At 40.6% G+C, this 18,817-nt stretch overlaps 1 protein-coding gene and 1 long non-coding RNA gene across 5 annotated transcripts in view; one reads left to right on the top strand and one right to left on the bottom strand.

Moving 5' to 3' along the window:
- The first annotated feature begins 313 nt into the window (after positions 1-313).
- LOC129349653 (uncharacterized) lies at positions 314-6,743 on the top strand. The gene is made up of 2 exons (XR_008602736.1): positions 314-602; positions 4,833-6,743. It is a non-coding gene; the product is annotated as an uncharacterized LOC129349653 (long non-coding RNA).
- A 2,461-nt stretch (positions 6,744-9,204) lies between these two features.
- The window catches only part of rasip1 (Ras interacting protein 1), a 29,225-nt gene continuing 19,612 nt past the window's right edge, over positions 9,205-18,817 (bottom strand). For all 4 annotated transcript variants that reach the window (XM_035941384.2, XM_023295007.3, XM_023295005.3 and 1 more), the window contains 11 exons: positions 18,648-18,812; positions 18,073-18,277; positions 16,988-17,280; positions 16,743-16,904; positions 15,225-15,265; positions 14,883-15,037; positions 13,701-13,813; positions 11,778-12,072; positions 10,000-10,163; positions 9,774-9,915; positions 9,205-9,591 (listed from right to left, as the gene is read on the bottom strand). In XM_035941384.2, coding sequence (XP_035797277.1) covers positions 9,413-9,591; positions 9,774-9,915; positions 10,000-10,163; positions 11,778-12,072; positions 13,701-13,813; positions 14,883-15,037; positions 15,225-15,265; positions 16,743-16,904; positions 16,988-17,280; positions 18,073-18,277; positions 18,648-18,812 — 1,914 coding nt within the window. In that variant the 3' untranslated portion in view covers positions 9,205-9,412. The remainder of the gene's footprint in view (positions 9,592-9,773; positions 9,916-9,999; positions 10,164-11,777; positions 12,073-13,700; positions 13,814-14,882; positions 15,038-15,224; positions 15,266-16,742; positions 16,905-16,987; positions 17,281-18,072; positions 18,278-18,647; positions 18,813-18,817) is intronic.

An 18,817-nucleotide genomic window follows, 5' to 3' on the forward strand; every position in this document is an offset into this window, starting at 1 on the left:
TCGTTTTGTTCCTCGCTTCTGTCGTTTTGTGTCCCATTTTTTGTCATTTTGCGTCTCATTTTTTTATAAATTTGATCATAAAGTAAAATACTATATCGTTTCGTTCCAGATATGTGAGAAATTTCAGGTTGTTCATGATGCTTTGTAAAAAGATAATTCCTTATGTGAACATTTTTGCACTAACACAAAGGTAAAATTGTGAGTTGTGGTTATTTATAGGTTTTTATGCTGTGATTTTACTGGTCCATTGAGATCACATGGGCTGAATGTGGAACCTGAACTAAAATGATTCTGACACTAACGCTGTCGCTGACGAGGACCAACGGAGGTGATTAGAAAAACAGAGCGATTCCACTGAGGTGAAAGATAGCAGCTTGACTTCATGTGAAGGGCGTCCAGTTTTGGTTTTGGGTGGACTGTGGGACAGGATGAAGGTGTCCAGATAGAGCGACGTCACAGGAAAGATGAGCCCTGATTTGGTGGCTGAGTGGGTGGACGAGGACACACACCCCGACCGGCTGGATGTTTGACTGACGGCGCCTCGCTATGACTCACTGATTCGGCTTTTCGTCCCACGCCGAGCTATCTGCGGAGGCTAAACGGTGAGCCCTGATCCAGATTAGCTCCCTCTGTAGTGACCCAATAAACCGGTCTTTACATCAGCGTCTGCTAGCAGCCCGACGTCCTTCCGTCTGGCTGCCGGGGCTGATTTCAGGGCGGCCGCTGGGTAATTGTTTTGAGTTGCCAAATTGCAACAGGAGGGATTGGATTACGTACCACCAGCGTGGCCCCCGCCGGCCTCGCTTCCCCCCGGATTACATCAGGTTGTGAGTAAGCACATCGGGAGGCCAGAAACACGTCCGATGTGTCGGAACACAAAGGGGATAATGGGATGTATGGAGGAGGGTAAACAGGCCCTCCTCAGAATGGCTTTCTGTTCATCTCCAATGGAAAGATAAGAGAATCTGGAGATCTGGTTTCTGTTTATGCTCGCTGCCGCTGTGTGAGCGTGTTGTTCAGAGCTGGCCTGTGCCCAGAACCTTCTCTTTTCAGGTCATAAATAACCAACGACTGAGAAGGAAGTGAAACATTATCCATGTGAAACTCCCCGGGGTGTCTTATCGAGGATGACAGTGATTCATTCATGATCGCGGGCCAATTACGACGGCAAAACTGAGATAGAAAAACAATATTCCCAGCCACATTCTGGGCTTCTTCCCTCTGAAGGTATTCGCTAATTAACCTTCAAAGGGAAAGGCATTCTTGTGTGACAAAGCGAGTCTTGAAGCAGTCAGAGTCAGGTCAGTGTGTGGATACAGTTCCAGTACTGAAGTTTGTAGCTTTTCCTGCCCAGTTACTTCACAGCGTCCCACAGAGACAGATGGAGTTTCTCAAGTTTTAGGCCCAAAAGTATGACGAAGCAGTTTGTCTCAGTTGTTTATGAGGGAAGCTGCAGTTCGTACAGAAAGTGAAAATTAAAACTGATTTATTATGTAGCCTTAGTGTATACTAATACATAATATATCAAATGGAGAACCCAGATGTAGTAGAACACCTGGACGGATTCTGAAGTTTGCAGGTGCAATATTATGACTAAACAGTTTGTTCCACTTACATGATGCTGCAAGAAATCGCATGTTTGAGGGAAGCTGCGGTATGTACAGAAAGTTAAAAAAAAAAACAAAGCAAGCAGCCTCAGTATATTCTAATATTACATCAAGTGTAGAACCCAGATGTTCTACTACATCTGGTCAGATTGTGAAGTCTGCAGATGTTCCTCTCTGGTGTCTCTCAGTGACAGATTGTGTATTTTGCAAGTTTCAGCTGCAACATTATCACAGAACAGTCTGTCCCAGATGTATTAAACTCAATTTAACATCATGTTTGAGGGAAGCTGCAGTTGGTATAAAAAGTGACAGAAAAACTACGGGATCTGGAATGCAATTTAATGTCATATTTCAGACACGGATTTCCTACTACATCGGGTCGGACTGTGGAGCCTGCAGCTTTCTCCTGCACAGTTCTGCATGTTTTAGCAGCAATATTATGACAAAACAGTTGCTCCCAGTTGCATTAAACTGCATGAAACAGTATGATTGAGGGAAGCTGCAGTGTGTACTACAAAGGACAGAAAAACTGCAGGATTTCAAATGCAATCTTTGTATATTTGAACACACAGCATGTTAAGTTTTGAACATGGATTTCATACTACATTTGGTCAGATTTTGAAGTTTGTAGCTTTTTCTCTGCAAGTATCAGGCGCAACAATGTGCAGGAACACGTGGATTTTGAAGTTTGCAGTGTTACTTTACTTAATGTCGTCTCATTTTGCAAGTTTTAACTGTAATATTATTCAGAAAGTCTGTCCCAGTTGTGTTAAATTCTATTTAACAGCATGTTTGAAGGAAGCTGCAGTTCGTGCTCAGAGTAAAAAGAAAAACTGCTCCAGAACAACAAGATGAGGCTTCATTTCTGGATCCAGCGGCCGGTGCTGCGTGTTTGGGTCAAACCCTCGACACGGTGACTCGGTGCGGTCCGCTGGCTTTTTGACCCGTCTCAAACAGCTGACACAAGGCAGATATGTGGGTGTGTGAGTTCTGAGGTGAGGCAGTTTTTTTGGCGTCTCCGTTCAACAGAACCCCTGGGAAGTTTGGCCGAGGTGGAGCCGGCGGGAGGGGGACTGTTTTCCTGTGTTTTCCTTCGCTACCGGGGTTCCTGCGTACATTTGGCGGCGGTTCGCTCGGGGGGACCGGATCGGGCCCCGGGGACGACCTGCAGAACCCCTCCTGGGAGCGGCGCCACCCTTCACCTCCAATGTGCCGAATCAGTGGAAGGCAGAAACCCGGAGAGTATCCCTGACACTAATATGGAAAAAAGCCTGTTTGGAGTGAATATAAGGGCAAATATTATTCTTCCTGAGCGTAACCACGGCGAGCACCTCTGACCTGGCAGTGAAAGTGCTGAAACAAAAAGCCCAAAGACTTTTTCTGCCCCATCAAAGCGGCGCTACATAAAATAAACACGGCCATCAGATTACCACGCTGAACACGGGGCCGGTTAGCTCGCTCCGGCCGCCCAACCCCAGCGCTCTATGGGAGTTAAGTGTGGGGTCCGCTCAGTCAACACCATGACGCAAAATGGAACAAGCGTCTGACAGAAGCCCCGGCCTGGTGGAATAAGGCCCCTACCCGCAGGCCCACAGGCCCCCCGGCCGGCTCAGGCAGCAGGGAAACGAGGGAAAAGGTGGCTGAGGACATTTTAGAGAGGGGGAAAGACCACCAGAACATGAAGGCAGCGCTGCCTGACAGAACCGGGACAGACCGCCGCTAGCGGACGCCTGGCTGGTGGGTCGGCTGGCGGCGGCTGCAGCAGCCTCGCCGGCTCTAACAGACCGGCCTCAGCCTGGACCGGACCTCACAGGGCTTCTTTATATCCGCACCAAAGAAAGATAAAAGTTTGTGTGTTTATGAGCTTCACGTCTTGGTGACGTAACCGGCAGAAAACAGATCCGGGCCTTGAGGAAGCTTCTCTGTTGGCCTCTCGGTCACCTCGCAGAGCTGTGCTCTGATTCATCTGCAGCCACAGAGTGTCGTCTGTTGGACCTTCAGGTTCCTATAGTCTGAGGTCCAGCAGATGTATTGTCATGTATTGTTGGAAATGATGCTGTCTGTATGTGTGATTGTGTGGGTGCTTGTGTGTGGGGTATATTGATGGGGTGAGGGTTTGGGGGTGGGGGTTGAGAGGGAATGTGGGTGATGATGTTTTTGGTTGCTTGGGTCCCCTAATTATAAGCACTTGCTTCTCTGGGGTTCCCTTTCATGTACATCCGTTGTAAACTACTTTGTTAGAGTATATTTTTCTTTCTCTGTGCATGAATGAATATCTGAATCTGAATCAGATTCCTGCTACCTGGTTCCTACACAGGAATCTGTTGGACCTTCAGGTTCCTCCAGTCTGAGGTCCAACAGATTCCAGCTTGTTGATTTTTCTTGTTGATAGTATTTTAATCAACAAGAAATCTCATTATTTTAAAGATGTTTGCAGTTTTTTTATTCTGATTGAAAAATGCTGTATTTTTAGATATTATTTTACAGATTTTTCCAACAGATATTATCCAGTAACATCAAAGAAAAGAAAGTATTAATTTAGATGTTGACAGTCAATTTAAAAAACTGCCCAAAACTGTAAATAATATCCACATCAAAATCCTGTAAATAAATCATTTAGTACTTAAATCAGCTAAAAAATGTAATTATTTTACAGATGTTTTACATTATTTTCACAGTTTGTGTTTTTTTTTTTTTTTTTTGGGGGGGGGGTAGATTTTTTGAATATTCCACTACTTCATCCTTTTTTTTCTGGATTCCTTGCTGCCAGGTTTTCATTGTTTTTCCGGGGTTTCTTTTATTACAGATTTCGTTTATTGCAGATTTTAAGCAGATTTCTTGTATTATAGATTTCTTTTTTCATATTTTATTGCAGATTTTTTTTATTGCAGATTTTATTTATAGCAGGTTTCTTTCTTTAAAAAAAAAATTTCCATCTTTTATCACAGATTTTATTCTTTTATCTCAGATTTCTTTCTTTTATCAGATTTCTCTCTTTTTCACAAATTTCTTTCTTTTGTCAGACATTTCTTTTTTCAGATTTATTTCTTTTATCACAGATTTTTTTAATCGCAGATTTCTTTCTTTTATAGCAGATTTATTTCCTTTGTCTCAGATTTATTTCGTTTATTACAGATTTCTGTTTTTTCATATTCCTTTTATCTCAGATTTCTTTCTTTCATTGCATATTTCTTTTATTTTCTATCTCTTTTTATTTGGACCCAGCCCGTTGCTCTTCCCTCTGACTTCCTGACGACTCCTTCCTGTCATCCTGACGTCTTCCTGTCAGCTGGTGGCGTTGTGGCGGTGAGGTGATGCAGGTAAAGTGCTACCAGATAGATGCCGTGCCAGGCTGGAGCTGTTAGCGCTAAGTGCTGCCGCCACCGGGCCTTTTCTGGTTCCTGTGAGCACAACAATGAGCGCTCACTGTGGTCCGCCGCCTCCCAGCAGCCTCCCAGCAGCCTCCCAGCAGCCTCCCAGCAGCCTCCCAGCAGCCTCCCACCAGCCTCCCACCAGCCTCCCACCAGCCTCCCACCAGCCTCCCACCACTCCCCCCTCTCATCCCTCCCTCTGCTGGCTCTGACTCAGCTGTTTTGTAGGAAACTCCGTCTCTTTGAAGAAGGGAAGAATCTTTCATTACTCGATGATAGGGGCAGAAGAACCGGCCCATTGTCTCCCCGGTCCCTCGATGGTAATTGTGCCGAGCTAATTACAGGAGAGCCGCTAGCGCAGGTGTGGAGCGCCGCACCTGGAGGACAAGTCGGCTCACGGCTCGCAGGAGGCCGGGGTGAAAGTGTGGCTCAGATCACGGAAGCTGACATGTGCTTAGCGTGTCGGTCAGCGTGTTGTTTCTGTCAGACGAGCGGCAGCCCCAGGCCCATCTGGCTCTGGTTACGACGGTCTACATCTGCGCCGCATTACAAACACTCACACACTCTCACTCACTCACTCACTCACTCACTCACTCACACACACTCACACACACACTCACTCACTCACTCACACACACACACACACACACACAACAGCCGATCCAAGCAGACCCACTACAATCAGCTAATTGATAAACAGAACCGCAGGGAGAAACGCTGCTGATTCACCTTCTGCAGCTTCATGTTTTCTGATGGCAGAGATGATGTCAGTGGGGGGCTCTCACGGGAACTGCTTCTGTTTTTTTGGGCTTTTTACCGTAAAGGAACTCATCTGAGACGCTGACCGGAAGAAGAGGAAGCCGCCTGGCCGGACGCCAGCGAGGATCAGGACAGCCGGAGACGTCAGAGCTTCAGACGGAAAACAAAAGTTCGTACGATGACAGAAACGAGTCACTGGAAACCCTGAAAGCACCTGGGAATGATCAATCTGTACGACTAAATCTACTGAAAACACTGAGCTCAAAGATTCAACTTTTAATCTACAATCAGGTGTTTTCCTTCATTACACTTTATTTTAGAACAGGGGTGTCCAACATGAGGCCCACGGGCCAAAAGCAGTCCTCCAGAGGGTCCAATCCGGCCCTCAAAGTGTAAAAATTCCAGAGAAGACATTAACTGCAGATTGTAAATTAGTAAAACTATAAATTTAAAATCATTTCTAGAACATGACAAGTTGTTTTGATCATAAAGTAAAATACTAGATTGTTCATTTGTCGTTCTATGTCTTATTTTTGTAATATTTTGTATTGTTTTTGTTGTTTCTTTGTCTTTTTTTGTTTGACTTTTATCGTTTGTCTCACGCTTTTGTCATTGTGTTCTCATTTTTGTCTCGCTTGTGTTTTTTGTCTCATTTTCGTCATTGTGTGTTTTGCTTTATTCATTGTTTTCTGTTTTATTTTGGTCATTTTTTTGTGTCATTTTTCCATTTTTTGTCACTTTGTAACTTTTTTGTCTATTTTTTCTCATTTTGTTTCTCGCTTTTGTTGTTTTGTCTCATTTTTGTAGTATTTTGTCTTGTTTTTGTTGTTTTTTGTCTTTTCTTGAAGTAAAGTCCTATATCATCAGTTCCAGATAGGTGACTAAATGTTGTGTTCCTTTGTCGACACTCAGTGATGTGGAAGTTGTAATGTGGAAATGATAAACTGAGGCTGAATGTTGTTCAAACTGAATTTATTTCTCTTAATAAATGTGAGGTTGTTCATAATGTTTTGTAAAAAGATAATTCCTTAAGTGTGAACATTTTTGCACTAAAAGGAACCATGAGGAGTTGTGGTTATTTATAGATTATTATGCTGGTTTTACTGGTCTGGATCACTGGAAATTGGGATCTCAAGTGGACACACTGGATCACAGCTGGAAACACACCACATGATGCATGCTGTTCTGGTTGCCGTGTGTTTCCAGCAGTGATCCGGTGTGTTTACCCCGAGCGGGCCGCAACTCATTTGCATAAAGTAGACTCAACTTATACTTTATGCAAATTTGATGCAGTATGCAGAGATCCAACGCATCACAAAACTTTAATTAAACTTCTAAACCAGCCGTCGGTGAACTAAAACGAGGACGGATTCAGCAGCTTATTTCTCGCCTCAAATGCTTTCAGAAATTCTTTTTGCTGAAGTGTTTTTGGGAAAGTTTGTGACTGAGCCGCCATGTTGGTCCGACGCATCTAAGGGACTGTCAGTCTGAAAGCAGTCATGTGACCACATAGTGACCGCCCACCATCCGTGTGATTTTCATATGCCGCTAGTGGACATGTACCTTAAGTGCTGTGGCCACTATTTACAGCGGTGTGTGTTAGCTAGCCGCTAATGTTAGCTTACTAACCTGGGAGCTACATCCTTCCATGCTTCGTCCTTTTTGTCCGGTTGTGATCTGAGCTGGAGGACACGTCTAAAAGGCTTCTGTTGCCACAACTCTACCAGGCTGTCGTCTTGGTTTAAATCCCACATACGTGTTTTGATGCGTTTTGTCGCCAGAAATCATCTGTTTGAGTTTAGCGCCAGTGTTGCGCTGATCAGTACGTCATTTCATCCTGCATTTCTATTGGTCAGTCAGTTGTCTTGGGTCGCAGCAGCGTCACACTGTGAGACGAGTTTTATCGATAACGGCCGTCCTTGAACCTGTCTCTCAGTGAGACGTAGGACCACTGATTTAGAACAACGACCACAGATACCTCCACGAGTCTCTCACGATCGCGATCCACCAGTTAGCGACCTGTTTTAGATTCTTCCAAACAGCCACCCTCTGCTTGGAGTCCTGCTTTGAACACTCCTGCTATTCTCTGGATGAGCTTCATGAGGTAGAACCTGAAATGGTTCCACTCACAGGTGTTCCTTGTCAAGGTTCATTTGTGGAATTTCTTGCCTTCTTAGTGGGGTTGGAACCATCAGCTGTGTTCAGCAGAAGTCAGGTTGGTTCACAGTGAACAGCCCTATCTGACAGCTGTTATTTGGGGTTCTTTGGGGTCATTTATGAAAAGATTTAACAAATTTCAGACATATTTTGAGTCATTTTGTACAATTTTTAACATATTTTGGGAAATTTAAAGCAGCTTTCAAAAGGTTTCGAGTCATTTTGGACTCATTTCAACTTGTTTTACAAGTTATTTTAGACAGATTTTGAGTCATTATTGGCAATTTTTAATTCAAATTGAATCGTTTTGAACATGTTTTGAGCTTCTTGAGACTTGTTCAGGGTTATCTAGGACTTGTTTTGAGTAGTTTGGGACAAGATTTAACAAATTTTGAACCATTTTTAACACATTTTGGGAAATTTGAAGTACTTTTGAACAGGTTTCGAGTCATTTTGGACTCACTTCAACTTGTTTTGGACAGATTTTGAGTCATTATTGGCAATTTTTAATTCAAATTGAATCATATGAAGAATCTTAAAATATAAAACATGTCTTGACTTATTTTTGTTTACTCCATAATTCCATGTGTTCATTCATAATTTAGCCTTCAGTGAAAATCTACAGTGGAAATAGCCATGAAAATAAAGAAAACCATTGGACAAACTGGAGTAGTTGATGTAAAAATCATATCTTTTTCATTTTTAAATGCAGCTGTGGATTTGAACAAACAATATTTCAATCTACATAAAACTTAAATTATTCCACTGAGTATTGTTTTGTGTTTTATGGACTTAATTTCCATAATTGTGAGTGTTTAAATCTTCAATATGTAGATTTTTTTTGTATTTTTGTTCAGATTTTAGGAGAATAATTCAAAACACAAACAACAAAGTCAAGTTTAAATTAAAATATTCAACATTTTACTCCATCAGGAGGATGTTTGGGGCTGTAAGGTTCAATCAGATCCCCTCCAGGACTCTGTTGTGTTCTGGCTGTTCGCTGCTTGATGATCTGACCTTTAATTAATGACGTTAATGAAGGTGGAGAGCTGCTAATCAGAGCGTGTTCACCTTGCTGAAGGTAGCGTTGGTGTGTGGTCGCTCTGAGTCACGCTGCTGCTGTGTTATTACAGGAAATGAGATGCAGCAGACCATAATGTGATGGAGCTGCTCTACCTGCAGACTCATCACTTCATCGCCTCCAAGGTGAGCGAGTCCTGCAGCGCCACCCGGTGGACGATTCCCCCAGAGGGAAGCCGAGCCCCAGAGGCCTGCTGCTGCTGTCAAAGAGCAAACGGAAACTCGCCGTCTTCACACCAGAACTCAGCGTTTTATTAAAAACAAGCAGTTTGAAAACATACATGGAAGCCAAGAAACCCTTTCTTGCAGAGAAAAACAGCAGCGGGCTGAAATAAATCCACAGAGACCAACCACAGGAGCTCGTTTATTCTACCTGACGATATCTAGAAGGCATAAATGAAGCGATATGAAGTTAGAAGTTTCCTAATATGGGCGTTGTCAGAGCCGAGTCCTCTGATTGGCCGGCAGCTCGTCCTGGTCCAGCCCCCACAGGAAGGTGCGCAGCCGTGTGACCTCCTTCTGCAGCTCGGGGCTCGGGATTGGCTGGGAGAGGTCGAGGCGAGGCGTCTCATTGGGCAGGATGAGGGGAGGGTGGTCCAGGAAGCTCTCGAAGATGTCTGGAAACAGAAATCACATTTTAAAGCCATCACTTTAAGAAGATTTAACGAATTCTGGACACATTTTCAGTCATTTTGTACCATTTTAAACACATTTTAAGTAGTTTTGAACAGGTTTCAAGTAATTTTGGATCGATTTAATCGGCCAGATGTCCGATGGCTTCGACGGATCGATCGCTCACCTCCGCTGAGCTCGGTGCCGGGTGGAGGAGCCCAGGAGGCCGGAGGAGCTCTGGTCGGGCCCAGCTTGTAGTGGGTCAGCAGGTGATGGAGCTGGGAGGCGCTTAGCAGGGCGTGGTCCTCCTGGAGGCTGCTCCACGACGACTATCCATCAGATGATTGATTATTAATCATTAATAAACCCCATCAGACACCTGAACAGGTAAACTGAGCGTGTTTCCGTCTCACCTGGATCAGCCGGGTCTTCGGGATGCACAGGAAGTTGACGGTGATGGAGAGTTTCTTCATGAACTCGGAGGCGATGTCTCCTAGTCCGGCTCCCTGCAGCCAGTCCAGGACCAGGTCCAGGTTGGTCCGGATCTGAACCGCCCTGGACCAAGAAAACAGGCCGTCTGGAAACACAAAGAAAATATATTTTTTTAAAAATCAGTTTGTTGTGTTAAGAGTTCACATGTTTCTCCAGGAGAGAAGTTTTATCATCTGGTAACTTATTATTATTTAATACTATTATTTAGTTATTAAATAAAGAAAATAAACTTTATAAGTCAATAAGGATGGATACTCTAAATTCTGCTGGATAATTTTTACACAACAATTTACTTAAAATAGTAATGATGATAATAATTAACACACAAATAAAAACAAAGCAGTGAATCCTGAGATTTGTGGAGTCAAAATCTGAGCTCTAACTTAGTCATGTTAATATCTATAATTAATTACAATTTACAAATTTAAAAAAGTGTCAGACAAACAAACTGGAATATAATAATATTAAAAAAAACAAATTTAAGTCAAAATTAAAATGAAAATAATATTTTATTATTGTCACTATTATTATTATTGATATTATTTTTATTATTATAAATAATGATAATAAAAATGCTAACATAATATTTTTACAGTCATGTATATTATTTTCTGTGATTTTACTAAATATATGTAATTCAACATAACAGTGAAAATCTGTCAAATAACAGTAAAAAAAATGAATTTTCTATATATTTAACATACATCAATTTTACTTTCAATTGACATTGTCAAATAATACTTTATATTTTATTTAAATACAATAAAAATAACATAATAATTCAAATATTAGAAGATAATTAATTACTATTTGTAATAATACAGAATTTTTTGTAGAGTTTTGTCTTTGTTTTTACATGTCAATTAACAATTTTTTTCTGTGATTTTACTTTCATAATTTAACAAAAAATAAAGGAAAAATTGTAAATTAACAGTAAATAGGTTGAAAAAATTACAGGTAAAAATTGTTTTTAAAAAATGTTTGTTTTTTTTAAAATGTAAAGTCTAAACCCAAATTTTTACAATTCATTTTGTAATTTTTATAATTTATGTCATTTATATTTATTATTTGTAAAAATACAGATTTTTTTTGTAGAGTTTAGTCTTTCTGGGATTTTATTTTCGTAATTTAACAAAAAAAGGAAAAGATGTAAATCAACAGTAAATTGTCAGAAAAACATACAGATAAAAACAGTTTTAAAAGTGTTAAGATTTATTTTATATCATTTTTGTAGAATTTTCATCCTTAACGTACATTTTTGAGGTAAATTCCCATTAAAAATAACACTGCAGGGACTTTACATCCATATTTAAACTAGTTTTTTTATTCATGAAAAAATTTTTTACTCTATTTTATATTATTATTATTAGTAGTATTAATAATAACAGTAATTTTATTTTTTATATATATATATATATATATATATATATATATATATATATATATATATATATATATATATATATATATATATATATATATAAAATAAAATTATTTCATTTCATTTATATTTATTTATTATTAGTATATCTATATATTTAGTAGCTAGGGCATTTATAATTTTTATTTATATACTTATTATTATTAATATATTATTTAATATATATAATATTATAATATATATTTTTTAATTTATATTCATTTATTTTTTTATTCCTAGATTTATTATTATTGAAACTAGTTGGTGTTTTTAACTGGCCTCTCTCCAGCAGCGTGTTGAGCAGGGAGGTGTTGGTGAAGAAGAAGAGGTAGCCGAAGGTCTGGGAGGTGAGTGGTGGCGACAGACAGGCTTCTCTGGACAGCATCAGGGAGCAGCGATAGACCTCCACCAGTCCGGCCACCTTCGGAGGCAGAGCCGACACGTCGTCCACCTCCTCTTCACCTCCTCGCTTCTCCTCCCCAGACGCTCCTCCACATCCGTCCTTCTCCTTCTCCTTCTCCTCGCTGGAGAACGGGTTGGAGTCCAGGAGGGCTGGGAGCAGCGAGTACAGCGTCTGAGAGGACAGGAAGTAGAATAAAATGGTTTAAGAGGTGATAAAATACTAATAAAGTCTGCAAGGATGGATGAGAAAACAACAACTGAACCCTTTAAACCCCAAAGCAAGATATGTAAAAAAAAAAAAAAGAAACTCTATAAACAGTAAGAATCAGCAGATTTCCAAATTTCTGATGGTCCTTGAACGCATCATGTGTTCCAAATTAACCAAATCTTTGACTCAAATGTTGTCTAAAATGACAAAAGCATGTCCAAAACTATTGAAAAATTAATCTAAAATGTCTCAATTTATGTTAAATGATAATTCCCCAAAATTATTGACAATTTGTCAAAAATTACCAAAACCTGGAAATATTCCTGTTCAAGATGACGGACAAGTTACCCAAAATGGTACAAATTTGGTAGAAAATGAAAAAAAAGGGGGGGGGGGAAGTGTGCAAAATGACCTCATTTGCCAAAATATGACACAAACTTCCCTGAAAATTATTGAAAAAAAAAACACTCAAAATGACCTAAAACTTGTTCAAAGTCACAAAAAACTTCCCCAAAAATAACCTTGAGAGGAAAATCAAAGCTACTGGATCAATAAATAAAATCAGCATGGCTCAGAAACAGTGAACAGAGGAGCAAGTTGTTGGAGATCCATTCAGCATGGTGAAACATCTTTCTACAGGCTGGAAACATGGAAATAAATATTGAAAATGACTTAAAACCTGTCCTAACTTACAAAAAACCTGTCCAAATTAACTGGAAACTTGTCCAACATGACAAAACTTGATTGAAACTGAAAGAAAATGTGTCCAAAATGGATTAAATTGCCAAAATATGACAAATCTGTCCAAAGATTATTGAAAACCTGTTCAGAAATCACATAAAGATCTCCAGAAATGACCATGACGAGCAGAGCAGACAGAAAAGGTCTCTGTAGAGGAAACCTGGAAATGTGAATGATTGAATGACTCAGATGTTGTCTAAAATGGCAAAAACATGTGAAGAACTTTTGAAAATTTGTGCAAAATGACATCCACTTTTTGAAAATTAGTCAAAAATGACCAAAAACTGGAAATATTCCTGTTCAAAATGACTGACAAGTTGCCCAAAACGGTACAAACTTGGTTGGAAAAAGAAAAAAAAAAGTGTCCAAAATGACCTCATTTGTCAAAATATGACATAAACGTGCCTGAAAATTATTGGGGAAAAAACCCCAAATGACCTAAAACTTGTTCAAAGTCACAAAAAAACAAAAGATTTTCCTTAAAAGTGTCTTTGGAGGAGGAACATCTGAAGATCTAAGAGTTCTGGAGTCAAACAGGAGCTTCTGATGAACCAACACATTATTTTATAAACTAATAAAAGAACCTTAAAGTCACCGTCCAACATTCAAACTCCAAACTGTTTCTTTCATAAAATGAAACCCTGAAGCTGCCAGAATAAAGAATAAGGTCAGTGGTGCATTCTGTCGTCCCAGAGAGGAAGCAGCTGGAACACATTAAATAAACGGTGGGTGGTGGAGAGAGAACAAAGATCTCTAGAAAGACATTAGCTGTCTGACTGAGCTGTAATTGGACGTGGCTTTCTGGACTGACATGCAACGTTACACAGAGCCATAAATATGCAGATCTGAACCTTGGTCAGGTGGTAAACACACTGCTGGAAGGTGTGCATGATGACGTCATCAAGCTGAGCCAGAGCCTCTGAACAGGTGTCCATGTCGGCGGTGAGGACGGGGTCTCCAGGAGCTGCACACAAGTCAGAGAAAAATCACATTTTTAATGGTTTACCTGGAAGTTTAATGATGATTTACTGGTGTTTGACTGTTTAATCCTGTTGTGTTAAATTACAGATAAGTAGTAAAACCACAGAAGTAAAAAAACACTAAAATATAAACCAAAACTGTAAATAACGTCCACAATAAAAACACTAAAATATAAACCAAAACTGTAAATAATGTCCACATTAAAAACATTTAAAAATAAAACTGTAAATAATGTCCAGACTAAAACCACTAAAATATACACCAAAACTGTAAATAATGTCCACAATGAAAACATATATATGTATATATATATATATATGTGTATGTTTGTATATATATATATATATATATATATATATATATATATATATATATATATATATATATATATATATATATATATATATACATATATATATACACAAACATACATATATGTGTGTGTGTGTATATCTGTATATAAATTTAAAATGTTTTTTGAAAAAAAACTATTTAAATAAGGTAAACAAAGAAACAAAAATCTTTTACAGCTGTTTTCTGTTATTTTAAAAATATATATTGATATCAAGGTTCGAAAAAAATCTAAAAACATTCTATTCAATATATAGTTTTTTTAATACATTGAATTTAATATATATTTGATAATTAATCAAATATATGTTTAATATAATAGCCATATTTAATCTGTGGAGGCAAAAATATGATAGTTAATGAGATTTCTTATGTGTCCAGACTTTAGGGACACCCTGTATATTGGATTTATTCCATTATACACAGAAAAAAGTATTCATTTACATGTTGACTGTGAATAATGTCACCATCAAACATCTGCATTTTAACACAGAAACATGTTCTTGTTTTGTGTGGTCTAAAGCTAAAAATTCTAGATTTTCCAGATGTTTGCCGTTATTTTTCAGGTGTTCCACTAGTTCTTCTGGCTCTCTTGCTGCCACATTTTAACAGTTTTTACAGACTTTTCATGAACTTTTAATTCTGCACCACCACAGTGTCATGTGGACTGTTTTTATTAAACGACCAGACTTTGTGCAGACCTTCGAACTCCCACTCCTTCTCCATGGTCTCCACTTTGACCTGGAAGAAGTTGAGCAGCTCGGTGGCGTTGGACATCCAGAACATGAGCGGCCGTAGATCCGAGGAGAGCTTCTGGACGTTGGGAGCTCCGATCTCCGCCTCCTGCTCTGTGGAGCTGCAGTAAAAATCAGCGTCAACATTCTGCTGTCAGCGTTTTGTTTGTACTTTAAGGCAGACACACACCATCCAGGGGTAAAAATAGCTTCAAACATCTAGCGAAGACATAACAGCAGCGGCACAAAGGCTTCATGAATCACTCAGCTGGAGATTCCAAACATGTCGTCGGACAAAAATGCTCTTACTTTTGCGTGGGATGCTTGTCCCCGAATTCCTTAATGTTATCCTGGAAGAGAGCAGACAGAAGCGTCGGTGAGGGGGAGGCCAGAACAATTACTGCACTCTTTCCACAGCAGCTCGTCCCGATCGGCCAATCAGACGACCACTCGTCTGTCCGTCTGTCTGAGTCAGTGTGGTCGTCCCTACCTGACGTTTGTTTAGGTCTAGACGCCAAAAACGGTCCTGAAAAACTTCCACTGGCTCCACGATGAGACACCCAGAGATAAGTCAGGAAATATTTAACCTTCAGACTCCAAATAAAGAAGTTCCTGATGCAGTTTTACTCACCGTGGATCATTTTTCACTTCATCATAAAGTCCTGCAGGCAGAATGACCCAGAATAAGGAAAAACCTGAGTGTCTACACTTAAATAAATGCTGTCTAGACCTACTGTAGATATTTAACTATTTATATTTTTACACCTCCTACAGACTCTAAAATAGTTTGGTCTCATTTCTGTCTCATCCGTCTCACTCTGTCTTGTTTTTCTCATTTTATTTCTCATTTCTCTCATTTAGTGTCTTGTTTCTCTCATTCTGCGTCTCATTTTCTAGCTCATGTCTGTAATATTGTGGCCTGTTTTTCCCATTTTGTGTCTCATTTTTGTCATTTTGTCTCATTTTTGTGATTTTGTTTCTCCTTTTATATCATGTCAACAAGACACAAACTGAGAAAAAACGAGACACAAACTAACCAAAATGAGAAATAAGATGAGAAAAACCAGGCACCTCTTAGGAAATACAAGACACAAAATGACAGAAATGGGGCTGCACAGTGGTGTAGTGGTTAGCACTTTCACCTTGCAGCTAGAAGATCCCTGGTTCGCGTCCCGGCTTTCCCGGGATCTTTCTGCATGGAGTTTGCATGTTCTCCCTGTGCATGCGTGGGTTTTCTCCGGGTACTCCGGCTTCCTCCCACAGTCCAAAAATATGCTGAGGTTAATTGATCATTCTAAATTGCCCGTAGGTGTGAATGTGAGAGTGATTGTTTGTCTCTGTATGTAGCCCTGTGACAGACTGGTGACCTGTCTAGGGTGTCCCCTGCCTTCACCTGAGTCAGCTGGGATAGACTCCAGCCCCCCCCATGACCCTAGTGAGGATTAAGTGGTGTATAGATAATGGATGGATGGAAAATGACAGAAATGAGGTACAAAATGAGAAAAACGAGACAAAATAACAGAAATGAGAAATTAAATGAGAAAAACCAGGTGCAACATAGGAAATACAAGACACAAAATGACAGAAATGACACTTTTTTTTTTTACACATATTTCTTCAAATAGACAGTCTCTTTACACAAAATTGTCTTAAAGAGACAATCAAACAACCAAAATTAGACAAAAAACTGCAAATATGTGACGCATATTTAGTCATGGTTCAGCTTTATACTGCAGTGAAAAATGAACCACAGTGAGGAAACCCAAGAGAAGATGTCAAAGTGACTCATTAGCCACCATGAACTTCATATAAACAGATTTTACTCACCCAGACTATTTCTTTAATGAGATTGGCCGACTTGAGTAGTATCTGAGGTGTGAGGGCGGGGTCCAGGTGTTTGGAGGCGTGGTCTATCATGATTGACAGGAGGTAAGCCGGAGCTAAAGGTCCTCCACCAGAGTCCGGTGAGGAGTTCTTAGAGATGATCTCCTGAAACGAACAGAGCGGGAGAGTCATGGATGAACATGGTTTCCACCGGTCAGACGGTTTATCCAGCCGTCCGTCCGTCTCACCTGGAGCAAGGCATCGGCATGGCGAGGATGGAACTTTAGCTCCGCCTCCGTGGAGCCCAGGTACTGCCTCAGGGCCTCCTGCCGGTCCACCAGCCCCGACGGGCAGCAGCTGGAATCGGCCTGCCAGGGCAGCGTCAGGGCCGGAGGGGGAGCCGGGGTCACACGGGGGTCACGGTACAGGAACAGGAAGTGGTTCCCCAGCCCGATGACGTCACCGGGCTTCAGGACGGCCTCCCGGTATAAGGCCACGCCGTTATGGGTGACGGCTCCTCCTCTGAAGGGACGCATCAGGGCTGGAGTAACAATAAAAGAAACTTTATTGATCCCTCATCAGGAGGATTCACATAGTACAGCAAAAAGACAAAAAATACGCAGGAATATGTGTTAAAAAAATGTCATTTTGTGCCTCATTTTGTTTAGTTTTTTTCATTTTGACTTGTTTTTCTCATTTTATGTCTCATTTTTCTCATCGTGTCATTTTTCTTATTTTGTCTCATTTTTGTTATTTTGTCTCATTTTTCTCATTTGTGTCGTGTTCTTCTCATTTTGCATCTCGTTTTTCTCATTTTGTGTCTTGTATTCCCTATGTTGTGCCCGGTTTTTCTCATTTAATTTCTCATTTCTGTTATTTTGTGTCTCATTTTTCTCATTTTCTGTCTTGTTTTTCTCATTCTTTGTCTCGTTTTTCTCATTCTGTATCTCATTTTTCTGATTTTGTATCTCATTTTGTGTCTTGTTTTTTTTTCATTTTGCGCCTCATTTCTGTCATTTTGTGTCTTGTATTTCCAATGTTGTGCCTGGTTTTACTCCTTTTATTTCTTGCTTGTGTCATTTTGTCTCGTTTTTCTCATTTTGTGCCTTATTCGTCATTTTGTGTCTTGTTTCGTCTATTTTTTGACAAACGAGAAGAGGCATGACAAACGGGACACACATCTAGTCATGGTTGTTCTATTTCTACAGAGCTGCGGGACTTTAGATTGAAAAATGAACCACAGTGAGTAAAAATGATGGTTCTTATGTGGAGTGTCATAGCTTCAGGTCTGAATGTTGTGTAGATCTCAGTCTGTCTGATCAGGTGGTCGTACCTTGTCCGACAGGTGTGTCAGGAACAGCAGAGTCTCTCCGGACCAGCAGGTGTCTGGCCAGCAGGTCTGGAGCCGACAGGAAGGTCTCCACCTTCAGGGGCCTCTTGCCCTTCCTCTCCCTCTCTCGGTCCTTCTCTCGCTCCCTCATCGTAGGTTTCCTCCCGAACACATGGGTATGAGCCGTCATGATGTACAAAACAAAGTCCTGGACAAAGCACAGCGTCAGGGAGGTCTGTTATCTAGCAGAGCTTCGTATCTCCATATCCACCTTCTATCAGACGATGGGAGATGAAGTGTGTCACAGTTTGTTACAATGGAGAGCTGTGTGAGGTCATTGTGTGGGATGAAGTGATGTACACAGCAGGGTTTTTGTGCGTTTTCAGGCTTTGTGCTGCTCTGAAGCTGTTTGTGCCGGTTGTTAAAGCAAACCCTGATGATCTGCTGCGATTACAGACATGCAGGTATGATGTCATGTGCAGGGCGTGAGCATATTAGCATACGTGCAGGTCGGAGCAGCTATAGAAGCGTGTTTAGGAGTGTGTTTACGTGTGATATCATCTGTCAGCGTGTCTTGCCTTGCTCTGGTCGTAGCCTTGCAGCAGCAGGAAGTAGGGCCGGTCCGTGGGCGGCAGGATCAGGCTCTGTGACATCACTTCCAGGTCACAGCTGGAGTAATCCTTCTCGTCCTCTGCCGGCTGGTTCGTCCATCCGACCTTCGCCTCGGCTCTGGACGCTCTGACCTGAA

This window comes from Amphiprion ocellaris, chromosome 9, assembly GCF_022539595.1.
Source record: "Amphiprion ocellaris isolate individual 3 ecotype Okinawa chromosome 9, ASM2253959v1, whole genome shotgun sequence".
In the NCBI taxonomy this organism is placed as follows: Eukaryota; Metazoa; Chordata; class Actinopteri; family Pomacentridae; genus Amphiprion; species Amphiprion ocellaris.